The following is a 19,797-nucleotide window of genomic DNA, read 5'->3' as shown; positions in this document are numbered from 1 at the left end:
TGAGTAATTCATGCCAACAGCCCATAATAGAACTGCATATTTAGCAAGAATTCACATGTTAAACATATTTAGCTAGCTTGATAGAGGAGGATCACTCTAATCAGAAAGAATGTGAAGGCTATGATGATGATGGCAATGGACATGAGCAGGAAGGACTTTGTAACTTTCTAGATACTGAATATTTTCAGCTGAAGCATGATTTAAACAAGTAGTACAACACTTATTGACACGCAATCGCTCTCTCAATAATACATTCAAACAGATGTAATCTTACAGTACTTCATCTGTATCTGATTTTGAAGCAAAAATCTGTAAGAAATGCATTGATCCGTAGGTAAAATAACTGATGAAAACGTATTGTTATTTTCATCACAAACAAAATTTGCACTGCAAAAAGCAGCAGTTATACCTTTTAATGCTGAGAACCATGTTATTAGCTTCTCATGTGGTAGGAAAAAAGTTTGCACACTAGTGTTCCAATAAGCCACGTTGAAACTCTCCTGTTATTTTATTTATTTTATTTTTTAATATACGTTATGAACAGAACTGTTATATTTCAAACCTACTGAAATACTTTAGACGTAGAGCAGTGTTTCTGATATCAGTGAGCGAGGAGTGGAGCGGGAGCGGGAAAAGCTGGAGCAGAGTGATTATTAAATACTCAGATCTCAGAGCGCGGAGGGGAAATTGTTGACGCTCCACTTCACTCACATATTCTGCCGGACACTGCCACACAAATGTGGCTTTTTGTTAATGACTATCCTCCTACAGGATTTAACACCGAGTAACAGCTCACTACCAGATACAAAAGACACTGTAACAGTCTGTCACAGGCAATTTTAGTTGCATTTTTCATCAATTCATTTCTTTAAGGGCACCTATTATGCAAAATCCACTTTTACATGGTGTTTGGACATAAATGTGTGTTGGCAGTGTGTGAACACAACCACCCTACAATAATAAAAATCCACTCACTCCTCATTTTTTAATCCCCTTTAAACCAAGTCAGTCTCACTAGGCCTGCCGTTTTGATTCTCACCGCAGTGTGACGTTAGATTTCGTAGGGCGGGGCCACGGGGTTTGATTGACAGCCATGCATTGCTATAGTTTCCATCCTCAGCGGTTATGCTGTCCTTCATTTTCTCCGCGCTCGAGCAGCTGTAACGTCAACAATGTCTCACAAGCAATCCCAATGCTCTGTGTTTTCGTGTAAGACTGAATTTTTCTTCATTTTCTTCCAACATCTGAGCTGCTGAGGATGCTGTGGATTACTTTAATTTCATTCATGGTAATGCGCCTCAAAATCTACCTAAATACGTGTATCACTCCAGACTCCTTTGTGAATGTTATGTCGTTATAGTGCTTAGAGTTTTAACCATATTTGTGTGTGTACATTAAGTATATTTTAACTGATCAGCACCGTGCTTGTGAGATTAGTTCTGGCCCTCCAACTAGTGGCGAAAAATTGTTTGGCCCGATGCCAAACTTACTTGCCAATCCCTGCCTTACAGGGAAGCAGTTCAGGAGCAGTGCAAGCCTAATTAATAGTTCAATGTGCATCAATGAAACATCTTTTGGTGCCAGTGGAGAGCAGTCTTTCTTCATGCTCTACCTCTGGATCACTTAGTTGTACAAAAGTGGAGCACAGTACTGCTTAATATCTGCCTTGGAATTGGAGATGCTGTGGATTAGCTGATGGAGCCACCAGATCATCACGTCACGAGGAGAATCGGCTGGAAGAGATGAGCCTTGATTTCAGCTGTGCAAAGACACACTGTCCTGCAACACCAACACGACTGTGACTAATGAACCATATATATATATATATATATATATATATATTTTTTTTTTTTTTTTTTTTTTACAATCGCTAGGACACATTTCTCAATACTAAAGCCACTTTTTCAAAACTCTTCATACAGTTCTCCAAACCATCTTTCAACTTGACACAGCAGTTCATTTTACATTCAAAATGCACTAACATTACCAAAATACTTCATTAATGTCTCAAATCATGTCATTCTTACATAACACTAGCAAAGGTTTTCACCAAACAAACACATTTTATCACTCATTACACAACACTTAATTTACTGACTCTTCACTACGTCACTTCCTGATTGTTGCTGCCGCATTGAGTTGAAGCGCCGTCAAGTACATTTTTTATTGTCTATTTTTAATCTTAAAATCAATTTTATACACCATCATTTTTGTTTCTATAACGTGTTACTTTTTTTTTTTTCACTAACAAGCATTGTTCAATATCGAAGCCACATTTTCAAAACTGTTCATACAGTCTGCATCACCAACATGAATCTTGGCCAAACAGTTGATCTCACCCCTGAAACTCACTCAGACCAACAAAACACTTCATATACAGTAGGTCTCAAAATAAGCTTGTTTCATCATAACACTGGGAACAACTCTCATTCAGAAAACATACATTTCATTCATAACACATCTAAAAAATACTAACAGAGAGCATTACATAAACTATGAAATTTTATCTTTTGTCAAATAAGTATTTCATTATAGGATAAGAAAAACATATTTTCATTTTACTGACTGTATTACACCACAAAGAATGAATGAGATAAAGAGCATTTTCCCTATACTGTATCTTTACATACCAAAAACAAAATCCCATCAACATTCACAAAATTTACTTGTGAAAAAAAAAAAAAAAAACTATAAAAATAAAAATTAGAAAAAAAAAGAATAAATTCCTGAAGCAATAAGCTAATTACTGTAAGAAATACATTTATAAAAGACAAAAACCCCATCAATAGCATGTCTAGTGTAATTAAGTATGTGCAGTATTGGAGTCCCAGCTGCTGCAGGAGTCTCTCTGTGTGGAGTCTGTGTTGATGTTGGTTTCCTCTGGGTTTCTCCCACAATCCAGAGACACACAGGACAGGTGACCTGGAAACTGTAGTGAGTGTGAATATGAATGTGTGTGATGGACTGGCCATCTGTCCAGGGGGTTGTCCTGCCTATGACCCAGGAAAGGCTCCAGCCTCCTGACCCTTCATAGAACAAGCGCTGGGAAGATGTGTGGAGTAGATGGATGGATGTTCAGTACTGTGAGGGTTCTAATCCTCCATCTCTCTGACACTCTTCTTCCCCACCGATGTGTCTTCCTTGATCCATGTTTCCAAACAAAATCATTCCGAAGCCATCCTTTTATCAAAAGATAACTCAGCAAAAAAGAAAGAAAGAAAGAAGAAGAAGACGAAGACTAAAAATAGGACATCTGGCTTGGCTTTCAGCTGAAATTGCAATTAGTTATCTACCTCCCTTACAGCTGTGCTTCTCTAATATGTCCTGGGGTTTGAGCCCAGTTCAAGTCTTGCATTTTCTGCTAATGAGCTGATAAGTTGAATCAGGTGTGTAAATGAGTGGGACATATAAAATATGCAGTGTTTGGGGTCCCCAGGACAGGTTTGAGAAGCACTGCCCTAGACAGTCCTCAGTTCTGCAAAAATACAGCACATGTAAGTAGTACTTGGTCACAAATCAATCTGACAGTTGCGAGTTTGAGGGAGCACAATATGTGCTACAGTATTTACAGTACACAGAATAGTGATTTGTTTTTTTACAGCAATTATACTGTATGTGTAGTATAAAACTCTGTTCCTTTCAGCTCTCTCTCCAGTGTTTGGATGCATATTCAAAACACATAATCACGATTCTGATTGGTGTATCAGCAGTTTTAGTTTTCATTTTTGTGTAGAGTTTTACTGAAAACTTTGAGGAAATTTGAATGTGTAAACAGCTAAAATGTGTTATAAGCTTTGAGAAACGTGTCTGTTTTGAGAACTAAATGAATGTTTTTGGAAATTGTGCTCAATGCATCAGTTATGGTGTGTTAGCAATCAGTTATAGCAATGTTAGTGATTTATCATGCAGCTCAAAGCATTATGGGTAGAATTTCTTGTCAATCTATTCTGATTCATCAACACAGTTTCACTGATGATCTGTAAAAAACACTAAATCCCAGATAGAGCGGCTGAGTGAATGTGGTCTGGACTGTGTGGATGAGGCTCATTGTGTCAGAGACGCTGTAGAAGGACAGAGTTCCTGCTCTGTGATCCACAAACACTCCTATTCTACTGATCTCATCATCATCATCATCATCATCAACATCATCATCATCATCATACACTCCTATTCTACTGCTGATGGTCTTCACAGGGAGATCAGTAACTATCATATTGTGTATGAATGAGTATCTGGAGGGAGAGCAGAACAAACTCCAGGACTGATCATTACGTCCAAACAAACATTCAATACCCAATCCCTTCCTGCTGATGCTCTTATATGACACTGATATAAACACACCATTATCTCCACTCCACTCAATCTCCCAGTAACAGCGTTCACACACACTCTCTCTACACAACACCTGAGCATTGAATCCATCAAATCTGTCTGGATGATGAGGATAAGGCTGGACTTTGTCAGTGTAAGTAATCACTCTGTTTCTCTCAGACAGACGGAGGAGTTTATGTGCTGTGTTCAGATCCAGAGTGAACTGATGGGAATCTGATGGAGACAAAACACATCAGAATCAGGAATTATGAATCTGTTTGATCTTTTCATGTATCTGAACTCTTCATGTTTCAAGTTTCAAGTTTGCTTTATTTATATAGCACATTTCAGTGTATCATCAGTGTCTCAGTACAGATGACCAGATATCTGTGCTAATCATCATTTACATCATCAATTATAAACTCTTCTTTCAGCTTCTACAGAAGAACATGAACACACTCAGTAAGTTTATCTGCTTGTTTTTTAATGACTTACATTCTAGGAATTCGTTCCTCGTCCTGGTGAATGTGACTGTGGAAATCAACAGACATGAACAGTGTGATTCTCATTTCAAGAGAAAAAGATCCTTCATCTATTCTATTTTTTATTGCACAGAAGGCACAACACAAAAAGGATATGACATGACAATAATATATTTGAAGGAAATAACTTATAACAGCACTCCTCAACAAAAGACATCACTAATCCCATGCCTGATCCATCCAGACCCCTGACAAGCAATTCACGCATCAGTAGTGGAGCCCTTGTGATCCAATGGGTTTTCCTCCAAATTGAGGCCTCTATTGATGATGACGAGCAGCCCCGACAGGCACCACTATACCAAGCTCCCCTAGTCTGTCTGTGACCCATAATAATCATTTGTGATTATTTCAGGAGTTTATACAGTAAGTCTGTATCAGTCAATCGCATAATGTAGCTGAAACTGCAGTGTGCACTATTCAGATCCCCAGCTAAAGAGATCACAGCCAACCCAGACACTGATGAACTGTTCACAGATTAACTGACTTTAACTTTAAAACTGACTGTCTACTATTCACTTCTATACACCAGAATTAAATTGTTTTCATTATTGACACACTATTTTTCTAACACTGTATAAGCTATATATATATATATATATATATATATATATATATATACAGTATATATATATATGTGTGTGTGTGTGTGTGTGTGTGTTTGTTATATATATTGTTATATAAAACTGCAAAGCTCATTTTTGTGCCTTACGGTTTCATTTGATTTATACCTGATTAATTTATACCTGTGTAGAGATAAGTTGACGGATCCCTTCCTAAATCAGATTTATAGCAGTGTTATACTCAAAGTCCAGTCTCTCAACATTGCATTGCTGTTAGGAAACTATTTAAAATAATAGTTACGAAGATTAAGATTAACAGTTCATGTTACAGATATACATATATATATAGTTAAAACGTTGTGTCATTTGATTTGTTAATTGACTTCATTACCCAGGATGCCTTGAGCATTGGTAAGGGTCACGTGATTCACAGGAAGGTTTGTGAATGGGTTTTTGGGATTCAACAACGACCATCTTGTGAACGATTTGCTGAACAAGCACACGCTGTATTTTTACTTTCGCTTTCCTTTATTTCATTAAACGTATAAAACGAATCGACGTCTCAGTTCGTTATTCTTAGTTTTCTAAGACGATAAATTTACATCATTTTTGGTACCGAAACCCGGGAAGCAGAAGACTATGAGTGACGAAGAGCGAACGACCGGTGTGGAACAATATGAATGGTCCAAAAGAAAGCGTCGGACGATACGGAGTTCCACAACGAGACTGCTGAACCAAATCGACGTTGAATTATTAAAGGAAGACAAGGATATCGATCGTGTGCGGGACATGTTAGCCGTGTTGTCAACAAAGGAGGACAGTTTGCGCGAGCTGGACAGCATAGTGGAGAAACACACTTCGCTTGAGGACGTGGAGGCGGAGATTGAACTCGCAGAGGAATACAGAGACCGCGTTATCGAGATGAAAGCGCGAGCTCACCGAGTGATCCGAGAAAATGAAACTGTGAGTAACCCACGGCCTGCTCAGTCAAGTGATGGTAACGTTAGCGCAAATAAACCGACAGTAAGACTGCCCAAGCTGCAAATTGAGAAGTTTAGCGGAGATGTTAGTGTATGGCAGGAATTTTGGAGCCAGTATGAGACTGCTATTCATAGCAACAGTGCACTTTGCAAAAAAGAAAGGTTTACCTACCTGAAAACTTATCTTACTGGAACAGCTGCAAAGGCAGTAGCAGGACTCACACTGACAGACAGTAACTATGATGCTGCAGTTGATATTCTCCAGAGCAGATTTGGAAGGAAAGATCTCATTGTAAATGCTCACATGTCAAAGCTTCTGAATCTCACTCCTGTAAAGAAATCCTCTGATGTCAGTGCATTAAGGCAGTTATATGATGACTGTGAAATTCAAATTAGAAGCCTGGAGTCATTGGGAGTGGTATCAGACACCTATGGCGGTATGTTGTGCCCAATATTACTCCAGATGATGCCAGACGACATGGCTCTTGAATACAGCCGTCACAGAGGGGATGATGATGAATGGAATGTGCCTAATGTGTTGAAGTTCCTGCAGAAAGAGGTTCAGAGCCGAGAGAGAACTTTACAAATGATGAAATCATACAACCAGAGAGAAAACCAGTCTGCTAACAAAACATGCAGCAAATCATATTCATCCAATGATGTGAAATTAAAGAAACCAAGCATGCCATCTGCAGCGGCACTACACATTGCTGACCAGAAAATGCTAAACTGTCTGTTCTGCGATAGCACTGAACACAAATCTGAAAAATGTCCAGACCACCCGGTGCCAGCACGCAAGGAAAAACTGAAGAAGCTTGGCAGGTGTTTTGTGTGTCTGGGGACCAAACACATCGCCAGGTTTTGCAGGTCAAAGTGCAGGTCATGTGCCACATGTGGAGGCAGGCATCATGCAGCCATTTGTGAGAAAAATGAAGCATCTCCACCTGCTGCAGCTGCCAACATTGACACTGTTATTTCCTCAGTAATTCCCCAAGCAGAGAAATGCAAACCTGACATTGAGAACACTGTGCTGCTACAAACTGCCAAAGCATGGGTCGTAGGACCCACCAGCAGGAAGATGGTCCGCTGCTTGCTAGATGGAGGCAGTCAGGGGAGTTTTGTGCATGAGAATGTGGTGAAGGCGTTGCAGCTACCTGTTACTAAACAAGGGACACTTACTCTTCACACATTTGGCTCCTCTGCTCCAACAACGGTGAGTCGCAACATAGTGAAGCTCAGTTTGGAGAATGTATGGGATAATCGGCAGGGAATTGAAATCGAGGCAGTTGTCACCCCCAAAGTGTGCACAGCGCTGATGAAAGTGCCTGGTGAATACATACAAATGGAAATGAAAAACAGAGGTCTTCAACTAGCAGATTGTGCTGGAGATGATAAACCTGAGCTTGCTGTGCTAATCGGCTCTGATTATTACTGGCAGATAGTATCAGGCAGAGTAGAGACTGACAAAGAGCCTAGTGGCACTGGAGAGCATTTTCGGATGGGCAGTGCAGGGTCCAGTAGCAGTGTCCAGCATGACAGAGACAACCTGCATGCATATTCAGCTCAGTGAGGACGCACAGATTGATAAACAGCTGCACGCATTCTGGGAGCTTGAGTCCCTGGGCATCACAAAGGAGAAGTCTGAGAGCCCAGACGATGTAGAAGCGTTGCAGCGGTTCGAGGAAACCTCCATCTTCAAAGATGGGCGTTACCAAGTGGAGTTGCCATGGCGACAACATCATCCTCCACTTCAAGACAATTACCGCATCACAAAAAAGACTGGAGAGTTTGAAAAGAAAACTAAGCAAGGATGTCACACTCTACAGCAGATACAATGAAGTTGTGGAGGACTACTTAAAACAAGGAATGGCTGAGGATGTGCCAAGGGAGCATGCATCACCACCAGGCAGTCAGATATATTACTTACCTCATCACGCTGTATTGAGAGAGGATAAGGCAACAACGAAACTGCGGGTTGTGTTTGATGCGTCATCCACGAAGATAGAAGTCCCTCACTAAATGACTGTCTTCTAACAGGTCCCAATCTGAATCCAGATCTGATGAGTATTTTGATCAAATTCAGACTGCATGAAATTGCATATATGGCAGATATCAAGAAAGCATTTTTGCAGATATCACTCTCAGAAAGAGATCGGGACGCTGTAAGATTTCTGTGGTTCACTGGACCACCTACAGAGGAGAAGGATGTGACGCTGCGCTTACTCAGAATGACGAGAGTGGTGTTTGGAGTTTCGTCAAGCCCATTCTTACTTGCAGCCACCATAAGGAAGCATTTAAGACAGTACAAGCTCGAACACCCACAAGTGGTAGAAGCCCTCAGCTCCTCACTCTATGTCGATGATTTCATTTCAAGTGCACGTGGGGTGACAGAGGCACATACAGTGACAACAACAGCCAGGAACATTATGTCTGCTGCAGGCATGGAGCTATGTAAATGGATGACAAACTCTCCTGAGCTCAAAGAAAAATGGCAGGAAGGCTTGATGGATTGTGCTGTGCATCCAGAGTCACACGTGTCTGTGCTGAAGGTGCTGGGTATGGTGTGGAGACCAGCCACTGATGACTTTGTGTTCGACCTCAGGAGGCTGCTTGATATTCTGACAGAAAGAGAAAACACAAAACGAAGTGTTTTGCAGTCTTCTGCTCGCATTTTTGACCCTCTAGGATTCCTGACTCCTTTCACCATCAGGATTAAGTGCTTGTTCCAAGAGATGTGGGAGAGAGGGCTCAAGTGGGATGAGAAATTGCCACCTGATTTGACGAAGAAATGGCAACAGTGGTGCTCCGAGCTACCTCAACTGCATCAGCTCTCAATCCCACGATGGTACCAAACACACATACCACGACAGGATGGTCAAGAGTTAAGGCTACATGTGTTCTGTGACTCGAGTGAAAGGGCGTACAGTGCAGTCGCTTATCTTCAAGGAGAAACAAAGGAAGGAGAAGTGACCGCAAGCCTGGTTGCATCCAAGTCCAGAGTGGCTCCACTCAAAGGATGACACTGCCACGACTGGAGCTAATGGGTGCGGTAATAGCAGCCAGGCTGGGGAACACCCTCATGAAAGCACTGCAACTAGACAAGACGCAACTCAGACTATGGACAGACTCTATGATAGTGCTGCATTGGATTTGTGGTTCTGCTCATAAGTGGAAACAGTTTGTAGCAAATAGAGTCACGGAAATCCAGTCTCTAACTGATCCACAGTCATGGTCTCACTGCAAAGGGAAAATGAATCCAGCTGATCTTCCCACCAGAGGTCTAACTGTGCAGGACCTGAAGCAGAGCACATTGTGGTGGAAGGGTCCTTGTGTTCTGATGTCAACTGATCAGTTAGAGAGCACTCAGGAAGATGTTCAGGAAGATGAGGTAAAGTCTGAACTCAGATCCAAATACCAGATTGCTGTACAGTTTGTTAAGAAAGACCAAGACTTCTTAAGCCCTGTTTTGTGTCTGGAGAAGTACAGCAAACTAAAAACAGTGCTCCGGTAACAGCCTGGATAAAGAGGTTTATCACCAACACCCGCTCAAGCATAAAAATCAGTGGTGAACTGACGGCAGAAGAGCTGAATGAAGCAAATAAAAACTGGATAAAGGTGATTCAGAACCAGAGTTTCAGCTCTGAAATTGATCTGCTGAAAGCAGGGAAATGTCCCAACACTGACTCCAGAATCCGAGAGCTAAAACCATTTCTGGACGAGGATGAGCTGCTCAGTGTGGGAGGAAGGCTCCAGCATTCTGATCTCTCTTACAGAGAAAAACACCCATGGATTTTGCCCAACAATCACCGATACACAGAAATGTTGGTGCAGTATGAGCATGAGAAGATAATGCATGCGGTGTACGAGACACTTTAGTGCAGACAAGAGAGAAGCATTGGATTTTGAGGGCACGACAGGTAGTGAAGAAGGTTGTGTCCAGATGTGTACTCTGCAAGAAATTCAAAGCAAAGGCTGGACAGCAGACTACCGCACCACTGCCAAGAGACAGGATAACAGAGTCACCGCCTTTTGAGATCACTGGTGTGGACTTCGAGGGCCACTCTATGTCAAGACACAGAACGTTATGACAAAGGCGTATATAGCACTGTTTACTTGCGCTGTAACCAGAGCAGTGCACTTAGAGCTGGTCTCAGATATGTCCACAGAGAACTTCCTGTTAGCTTTGAAAAGATTCATCTCAAGAAGAGGATTATGCAAGGTGATCTATTCAGATAATGCAAAGACGTTCAAGAGAGCTGATCAAGATTTGAAGGAGCTCTGGAAAGGCATTAAAGATCCACGGCTACGGAGTTCTTCTCAGAGAAAGGCATCACCTGGCGGTTCATCGTTGAAAGAGCAGCCTGGTGGGGCGGATTCTGGGAGCGGCTGGTCAGGTCAGTCAAAGTTATTCTCAGAAAGGTGCTAGGCAGAGCTAAACTCAACTTTGAAGAAATGTGCACCATTCTGACTGAAGCTGAAGCCATAATAAACTCAAGGCCGCTCACTTATGTGCACAATGATGTGGATGAGCCAGAGCCACTTACACCTGCTCATTTCTTGGTGGGTCAGAGACTGACCTGCTTGCCTCCCAAGCCATGTGCAGCTGAGACTAACCATCCAACAGCGAACAAGGAGGAGATGAACAGAAGGTGGCGTTACAGACAAAGACTTATGAATAACATCTGGAACCGATGGCGGAGAGAGTATTTGCTGAATCTGAAGTCGGCTCATCGCTGCGACACCCCACAATCTTCTTTGCTGAAAGTCGGAGATGTTGCGCTCATCGGAGAAGATAACACCCCAAGACAGAGCTGGAGGCTAGGAAGAATTGAGGAACTGGTTCCAGGTCGTGATGGCCTTGTGAGGTCATGTGCAGTTCGCACAAGTTCAGGGACTGTTCTGCGGAGACGCATCCAGCTTTTGTATCCTTTGGAAATCATATAAACTGTGGTTTATGGGGGGGAGGATGTTGAGAAAAATTGCTTAATCTTTGGGATTATCCCTCTCCTCCTAAAATACTGAAAGCCTGATTGCATCGCACCGGTAAATCTTACCGGCCAATGACGGTCAAGCAATATAGGTCAGTGCCCAGCGTCATTAACTCAGGGTGCTTCACACTAGCACTTTTGGTGTGCACCCGGGTTTGATTGCACAGAGTTTGGTTCGTTTGAATGAATGAATGAATGAATGAATGAATGAATGAATTAATCATTTATATAGCGCTTTATTGTGTATTGCTATACACCCAAAGCGCTTTACAATCATGTGGGGGGTCTCTTCTCAACCACCACCAGTGTGCAGCATCCACTTGGATGATGCGACGGCAAGTGGATGGGGATTATTAGGAGGCCATGATTGATAAGGGCCAGTGGAGGGAATCTGGCCAGGACACCGGGGTTACACCCCTACTCTTTTACGATGAGTGTCCTGGGATTTTTAGTGACCATAGAGAGTAAGGACCTCGGTTTAACGTCTCATCCGAAAGATGGTGCTTTTTTACAGTATAGTGTCCCCGTCACTATACTGGGGCGTTAGGACCCACACAGACCACAGGGTGAGCACCCCCTGCTGGCCTCACTAACACCTCTTATGAATGCTGTCTTCCGACCTTCGGGTGCACACCCGTGAACCGTACCCAAGTCTGCTTAAAAGGGGTGGTCTGGGGTACTGTTCATGTGAACTCCAGTATGGTTTGCTGCTGATGTGAACTCAGTTGTACAAAATCGCGGAAGTGAACCGCTATTATTGACGTATTATTTGATAAAAATGTGTTTGTGTGTGTTTCACTCACTTTCCTGACGAGCGTGACTGACGTGCTGCAAGCAGAGAGCTGTATATCTAATTTCTGTTCACCTTCAGCATTCTTTAGAGCATTTGCAGTACATTCGTAAGACAGACGTAAGTGCCGTTATGCACTGAAGCTTTGTAAACAAAACGAACAGTTCAAAAGCATAAATATATAAAAGTTCAGAGAGCAATGTTATGCATTTTACCGCCTTCTCCTGCGCCGTCATTACTAAGCAACGGGGTAAACAGCTGCTGGCTTGATGACACAAGCGAACTGCAGTTCGAACCAAAATAAAATAATAATGTAGCCCCCTGGTTCAACACGGGGATGTACGAGCAGGGGGTCTCGATGGCCAGAGTGGTCAGCAGGAAAATTGTCACTTCAGATGAGTCATTGTCAGGCTGGGGAGCCCTTTGCGATAACAGACCTTACGGCTTACGGCACTTGGACGAGTGCACAAGTGAAGTGGCATATTAACTGCCTAGAACTGAAGGCAGTATTTTTAGCTTTGCAATGCTTTCTTCCACTCATAAAGGATCGACACGTCTTGGTTCGGACAAACAACATGATGGTGGTGTCCTATATCAACCATCAGGAAGGTATTCGTTCAAGCTTGCTACAAAAGCTGGCGGAGTGTTTCATCTTTTGTACAGAAAGAAGCCTTCTGTTGATTTGAGCAGTACATGTTCCTGGCAGTCACGGTTCACGGGGAGTGGAGGCTGCATACGCAAACTATTCAGCTGATCTGGCACGTTGCCACCTGTTCTTCTCACTGACGAACACGCCCCTGGAGGGGGCTGCTCTTTCAAGTCGGTGGCCCAGGAAGCGCAAGTATGCTTTTCCCTCAGTGAAGATTATGGTTCTAGTGCTGCACAAGATCAGAGAGGAAAGAGAGAGACGTTGTTCTTGGTTGTGCCAAACTGGCCCAACCAGCCATAGTTTCCGGAGTTGGTGGAGCTTCTAACGGCTCCCCCATGGCCGATTACATTGCGGAGAGATCTATTATCTCAGGCAAAGGGCTCAGTATGGCATCCCAAGCCAGAGCTATGGAACCTGCATGTTTGGCAGGTCAGCACAAGGGTCGAGTGCTAAACGTATTTTAGCGAGTCTTGGATACAATTGCAGAAGCGAGAGCTCCTTCAACCAAACGTCTGTATAGTCTGAAATGTCACTGTTTAGTCTGCCACAGTCACATTGGATTGAGGAAGTGTTTGCATTGGCATATGCTTCTAAGAATGAGTCTTGTCCAAGGGGAGTACACGCCCACTTCATGAGAAAGGTGGCTTCATCGTGGGCTTGGGCTAAAGGTATGTCAATTCAGTATATTTGTTTGGCAACAGGATAGCCTTAACAGGACACCTTTGCCAGATTAGAGATTCCATCATTTGCACCGCTCATTCTGTCTGTGCAGTGATGTGTCTACAGGTCTTGTATTGGTGGTTGCTTGCACCTAGCCACACCCCCCTGTGTGCGAAGTGGTTTCAACTAAATCCGGTGGACCCGAGGCATACTTAACACGCTAAAGCATTATAGTCAGCAGCTCTGTAAGTGCGCTGTTGAATATCTTATGTTAGAGCGACGAGGATTCTGTGTTTATTCTCAGAATAAACACAGAATTCAAGTGGTATATGCTGCATATGTACGTGGCTCCAGCAGCACTGCGGCCAGTCTATTGAGTTGCAAGGCATTTGTTTTCCCTTGAGTGCCCTATGAAGCTGTCAATGGGCTCGGCTCTATCGAGTCTGGCTCATTAGGCTCTTTTCACCAGGTGTGGGGAATACAACATAGCGGGATTGTATGCGTTCCCCAAAGCGTAACCTACGCAATGTCTTGTTCCCTCCTTTCAGGGAACTGAGGTTACGTATGTAACCGGAGACGTTATACTATGCCGACAAGATGCATCAACCGTACCTACAAACAGAGGCATAACAGCCGCCAGACCCAGAATATTGATATATTATTGAAGTAATAAAAATGTTACATTATTAATGTAACTATTATTATATTTTGCCATCATTGTCACCATCATCATTATAAAGATCATTGTCACCATCATCATCAACATTATACAATTATAACCATCTTCAGATATTATACAATTTTGGTGGGTATTTATATTTCATAAAACTTAGTTGAGGTGTAAATACACCAGCTTATTTTATCAACATTTAAAGATGAGAGAAGTAGACTGAAGATTGAATCTCCAGGACTTTACCTCTGTCTGAGATCTTCTTGAGCTCCTCTTTGCAGAAATCCACCAGTTTGTCTCTCAGCTGACGGACAGATTCTCTCAGATCATCAGAAGAGACAAGAGAAATGAAGGGATCTTCATTTACATTTGTAGATTCAGGAAGAGCTGAGAGAGACTGGAAACTCTACATAAATCAGAAATCAAAAACTAATCAGCTCATACTTTACCCAATAACCTGCACCATCATCAGATTCGATTTGACTGATCTTTAGTAACTTTGACCATTATTTATATCTTTAGAGTGTTTGGTTACTTCACAAGGACCCTTAAGACACGCTCAGGTTTGGTTTGGTCTTAATACACTGGAGCATTGCTGATATAAATAAAAATCAGTTTTATCAGGTTTGAGGATCACCTGATCCAAAATAAATCAGAAGAACAATTAGGTAAAATGTTAGGGTTAGTGACATTTTGATATTTCTTCCAGAAGAAAGAGCTCAGAGAAATGATTCCTAAGATATTTCCAGAGCTGAAAGGCATTTGTAAGTGGAGTCTCTTTCAAAAGAAGATGATCAGATGAGATTCTGACTGATTATATAAGACACTCATGAACTGTTTCTCTGTGAGTCTCGTGTCACAGCAGGATCTGCTCAAGTCCACTATGACCCTGTTCTTCTAGATGTGTGTTACCTGCAGGAACTGGATGTGATCCTGTGTGTGTGAAAGCTGCTCCAGCTCAGCGTCTCTCCTCCTCAGATCATTGATCTCCTGCTCCAGTCGCTCCAGTCGTCCTTCAGCTCGACTCACTGCTTGCTTTTCCTGATCTCTGATCAGCCGTATCAGCTCAGAGCGGCTTCTCTCGATGGAGCGGATGAGCTCAGTAAAGATCCTCTCGCTGTCCTCCACTGCTGTCTGTGCAGAGCGCTGTTAGGACACACAGTGATTCAGGCTTCAGTGAGTCTGAACTGAGACTGAGACAAACTTCTCTTCTTCTCCAGACTCACCTTCTGAGACTCCACAGCCTCTCTCAGCTGCTGGAGATCTTTCTCTCTCTGCTGGATTCTCTGCTGGAACGTCTTCTGCGTCTCCTTCAGCTGCTTCTGCAGGACAAACACATGATAGTGAATCTCACAGAAAACTACTGGCACTAAATCATCACGTGAACAGATGAATCCAGTAAAAGCAGGGAGTGGCATATTTTATGATAGATTGTGTTGATAAAAGTTTACAGTGTATTTTAAACAGTGAAACTCTTCTTGCAGCTGCTGTTCATTTCTGCTGTCGTGTGCAGTGTAAATGCTGTAAGCTGTTAATATGGTGCTGATATAAACACATATATAAACACATATGAAACGAGTGTCAGCAATATTTCATCAGTGTCTAGTGTTAAATACCTGTTTCTCTGTCCTCTGTGCTGCAGCTGATACAGTGTCGTGGTTTTTATGTTCATACATTGTACACAGCACACATATACATTTCTGGTCAGTACGACAGAAAACCTCAAGGAGCTTCTCATGTTTCTGGCAGATCATCTCCTGCAGTCGTCCAGTGGCATCAATCACTTTGTGTGGCCTACGTGAATGAAACTCCTCATGACGCTCAAAATGAGTTTGACAGTAGGACTCCAGACACACCAGACAGGACTTGATGGCTTTGTATTTTCTCCCAGTACAGACGTCACACTGAACATCTCCAGCTCCAGCAGGAACCACACTTTGAAGTTTAGTCTTCTTCAGTTTCTCCACCACTTCAGCCAAGATGGTGTTTCTAGCTAAAGCAGGTCTTGGACTGAAGGTCTGTCTGCACTGAGGGCAGCTGTAGACTCTCTTCTCATCCTCCTGATCCCAGCAGTCTGTAATACAGCTCTTACAGTAACTGTGTCCACAGGGAATGGCCACTGGATCCTTCAGGAGATCCAGACACACTGCACACATGAAATCATCCTGAAAAACTCTGGCTTCTGCCATTTTACCGTATGAATACAGAGACACAAACACACAACAGCTCAACCACACTTTCACTTTCTCTTTCCCTGAACTCACATGTTTCCTGTTTCTGTGTTTGAGTGACGTGTGTAAAACAATTATTGTTGTACAGTGTTACAAAAACTGCTGACCTGCCATCTAGCCAGTTAGGCGGCTGCTGAATGATGACAGATTTACCCATTTGGAAGGCGTGTGGCTTTTATTAATTTAAGCTTATTAAATTCAATAAAACTGATAAAATAATTTCTTATTTACATTTCATTTTTTCATTCAAAATGTCATTTAATTTTTTTTTTTACATCATTTTGTTATTGTGATATTCGTATGAATCTATTCTTTTACATGATTTTCCTTTTTAAGGAGCTTTATCCTGATTTAAGGTGTCAAATGGCTGTTTTACTTTTACGCAGGTTTTTGCACTCAACTGACTTCAGTTTACATTCATGTAAACACAGGAGACTGGATGGCTTTACATTTTGATTTTTTAAGTTTGGTGACACCTGACCTGCAAATTCACATGACGAAAATATAGTACATGTGACCAACAGATGATCTAAATGTCACAGACTAACCTCTTGGCTTCAGGAAACACAAACATCAAAAGGTGCAGGTTTGCAGTGTTGCTGAGAAAAGCAGAAGGAAAGAATAAACAAACTTTGTTAATAATCCTGCTGAAAAATCCAGCATAAACCAGCATTAATTTCCTGCTGGTCTAGGCTTGTCCAGTATAGTGCTGGTCTAGCTGGTGGACCAGTATAATGGAGCTGCTGAAGCTGGTTCATCAGCAAGGTCTTGCAGGGTTGTGTGAGTAGGTGTGTATGCAAGCTGTGTGTTTGGGAACAAGCATTGTTTTTACTAGCATATTTCTATATATTTAACAGATTAATGATGCAGGAACCATACAAGATTAAAACATGCTTTCCCTTCCAAGGGAACTTGAACTGTGTCCTCTAGTGGTCACTATGGGGAATGCCTTAGGCGTAACCGGTGTCTGAAGCACAAGTCTAAACATGACAATAACATTGCTGGTGTGACCATAATATAAAAGGGCGCTGGGAGAGTACGTCATCATCTTCTTCGTCTTCTTCACTGTTTTGTTTGAAGCATGTGCATTCCGGTAAGAACGCTGTTCTTTTTCACCATGGCTAGCACTAGCAAGATGTTTTATAAGTGTGCCGATCCGTGTCCTCGTTATTTGACACAATGTTTGCATCTTTTGTTTGGGCAAGATGAAAAGGCTGATGAAAAGGCTTTGCTTTCATTTGTCTCTCTTTTCGAGGGAAGGGAGACAGCTATCTGTTCCTCATGGTTCAGGACCTGCCGCTACTGAGGCACAGAGGATAATTAAATTGTGGGGTTCTCAGATGGACATGGCTGAGGAGCTAAAGAAGGGTCTTTCCTTTTCACGCTTTTCGGCTGTGGACGAGGGTGAGGTGCCGGATAAGGATGTGGTGTCCCCTAGGGGCCTCCTCTGCCATTAAAGTTCTAGAGTTGTGCTGCAACCACAAGCTGTTAGACCTTTTGGCCCCTTGAGGTGGTACCTTCCAGGTTGAGCTTCGCAGTACTCCTCTCACTCCTGAGTGATATTGAGTACTCTGCTCCTGACTTCGAGAAGCCCTCTGGGGGCATCTTATGAAGTGAGCCCCAAGGGGTTCTTTGAGATTAGCTATCTGTGGTCATGCTGCACATATAGTGCGCTTGAGTTGTCGAGTAACCCCGCTCCTGAATTTCGTCTTATGGTTGGACTGGTGTGACTTCTCTTCTCTCTGAGAGTGATTTTGAGTGCACCATCTCCAGATGTGTGGGGAGATCACCTTCTTTATGGAGGCCTACCATTGACTCTGACGAGCCTTATCAAGTGCAGGCTGGACTTGAGCAGGTACTCCACTTCAGATCTCTGTGCACACCTGGGAGGGCCTCTTCGGCCCCCTGTTAGGCACTTTACGGTTGAGTCAGGCAGTGTGTGGGAGGTTCACTCAGTGTAAATGAGTTCCCCTCCTGTTTTGAGAGCTCAGTTTTGTGGTCAGCTCCATACACAGCCAAGGCTGCGCTCATGGAGTTCTATGCACAGTCATATCAGGTTGTTAGGCTATCTTTCTGTCTCCCTGTTAGGCTACTCCTGTGATTGTAGGGAGTGAAATTATTTCCTTTACGAAATTAACTCAGGAACTCACAGATACCATGCAATAAAGCCATGAAACTAACCTGGAGAAGAGATCTCCAAAGACAACAAAAGATCTCCAAAGAGAACAGACAACACCACCCTAACCAAACTTATCTTCTTTGATCATTTATGACCCCCTTCCTCACCCTGCCATCTCTGCATCTCCCTCCTTCTCCCCAAAAGGTTTCACTCAAAGTTCATTAAGAATATGCAAATACTACATATCATGTATCTTGTGAACCTGTTGTTTTTCCCCTTCATGTTTGGTATCATTTTAAAGGTCTCGGTGCGATGGGTAAACTGGTCTCAATTTCACAGCAGTCACTTATATTATGGGAAATATTGGAAACTTAAGTTAACTTTGTGCTTCTGTTGTGGGCGGTCTCCTTTCAAAACCTGATAAACATTGCTCTACAGGTGTGACCATTTGGGGCACGAGAACAGCTCCTAGAGAGGCTTCTCATCCCCCATACACCGATCTAATCTGTTTTGGGGCAGAGAATAAATGTTTATGGGCCTTTTGTTCTGGTGGTATTTAAGGAAAGTTGCAAATAAGTCGGGCGATTTGTAGCCAGATCAGCCCGTAGTGTGGAGGGTATTTAATATGTTCCATACTATGTATCTTCTTCTTGAAGCCAGGTAAACATTTTTTCTTAGATTCATCTTTGAACAACTGTTATGTATTTTCTTATTTTTGAATTGGCTTATTGTTTTATTATGTAATTGGCAAGATACGTTTACCTGACTAATAATAAATTGTTATATTTGATTTATTCTGATCTCTTCTGAAATCATTTTTCCAGTAGATTAATGGTAGGGGTATTTCCAAATCTGCGTTCAGGACAGATCACACCAAAGCACTAATGGATGAACCATGGGGAACACCATGAAGGAGACTTTGGATTTCTGACTGTCGCTGGCTTAACACGGTGTAGCTCTCGTGGTTCTAGGAAAAATACACTCTTTGTTATGCATGCAGGCGCAGCTCACTTAAAGGTATTATAACCGCTCTGCACCCTCTGAGTAAGTTCAGAACTGACGAGTTTGTGTCGTGGATTCACTAAATAATCGGCCGAAGTGTAATTCCTATGCGATACCTAGTCCCTAATGAACGAATAATTGAAAGTATGGGATTTTCGGAATAATCAAATATCTAAGTTAATTTACAATCGATATCTGTGATCAGTTTAAATATAAATATTGTCTAAGTTTAATGATCACTTGAAATTGGAGTCAGATCAAGCACGGAGTTAGGTCAAAATTGAAACTAAATTCT

General features: G+C 42.4%; 1 protein-coding gene across 2 annotated transcripts; it reads right to left on the bottom strand.

Annotated features, from left to right (window-relative positions):
- Positions 1-1,875: 1,875 nt before the first annotated feature.
- On the bottom strand, positions 1,876-16,376 carry LOC131552024 (tripartite motif-containing protein 16-like). Of its 2 annotated transcripts, none has more exons than XM_058795389.1 (6): positions 15,767-16,376; positions 15,377-15,472; positions 15,063-15,296; positions 14,397-14,556; positions 4,807-4,842; positions 1,876-4,545 (listed from the first exon to the last, which is right to left on the bottom strand). In XM_058795389.1, exons 1-6 carry the CDS (start codon positions 16,337-16,339, stop codon positions 3,956-3,958), a joined length of 1,689 nt encoding a protein of 562 aa, XP_058651372.1. In that variant the 5' UTR covers positions 16,340-16,376; the 3' UTR covers positions 1,876-3,955. The 2 variants fall into 2 exon arrangements, with proteins under 2 accessions (XP_058651372.1, XP_058651380.1); XM_058795397.1 differs by having other exon boundaries at positions 15,377-15,469.
- Positions 16,377-19,797: the final 3,421 nt, after the last annotated feature.

The sequence above is a fragment of the Onychostoma macrolepis genome, chromosome 02, assembly GCF_012432095.1.
Source record: "Onychostoma macrolepis isolate SWU-2019 chromosome 02, ASM1243209v1, whole genome shotgun sequence".
Classification (NCBI taxonomy): Eukaryota; Metazoa; Chordata; class Actinopteri; order Cypriniformes; family Cyprinidae; genus Onychostoma; species Onychostoma macrolepis.
Note: the sequence above shows the minus strand (reverse complement) of the source record. Positions and strands in the feature narration are given on the sequence as shown.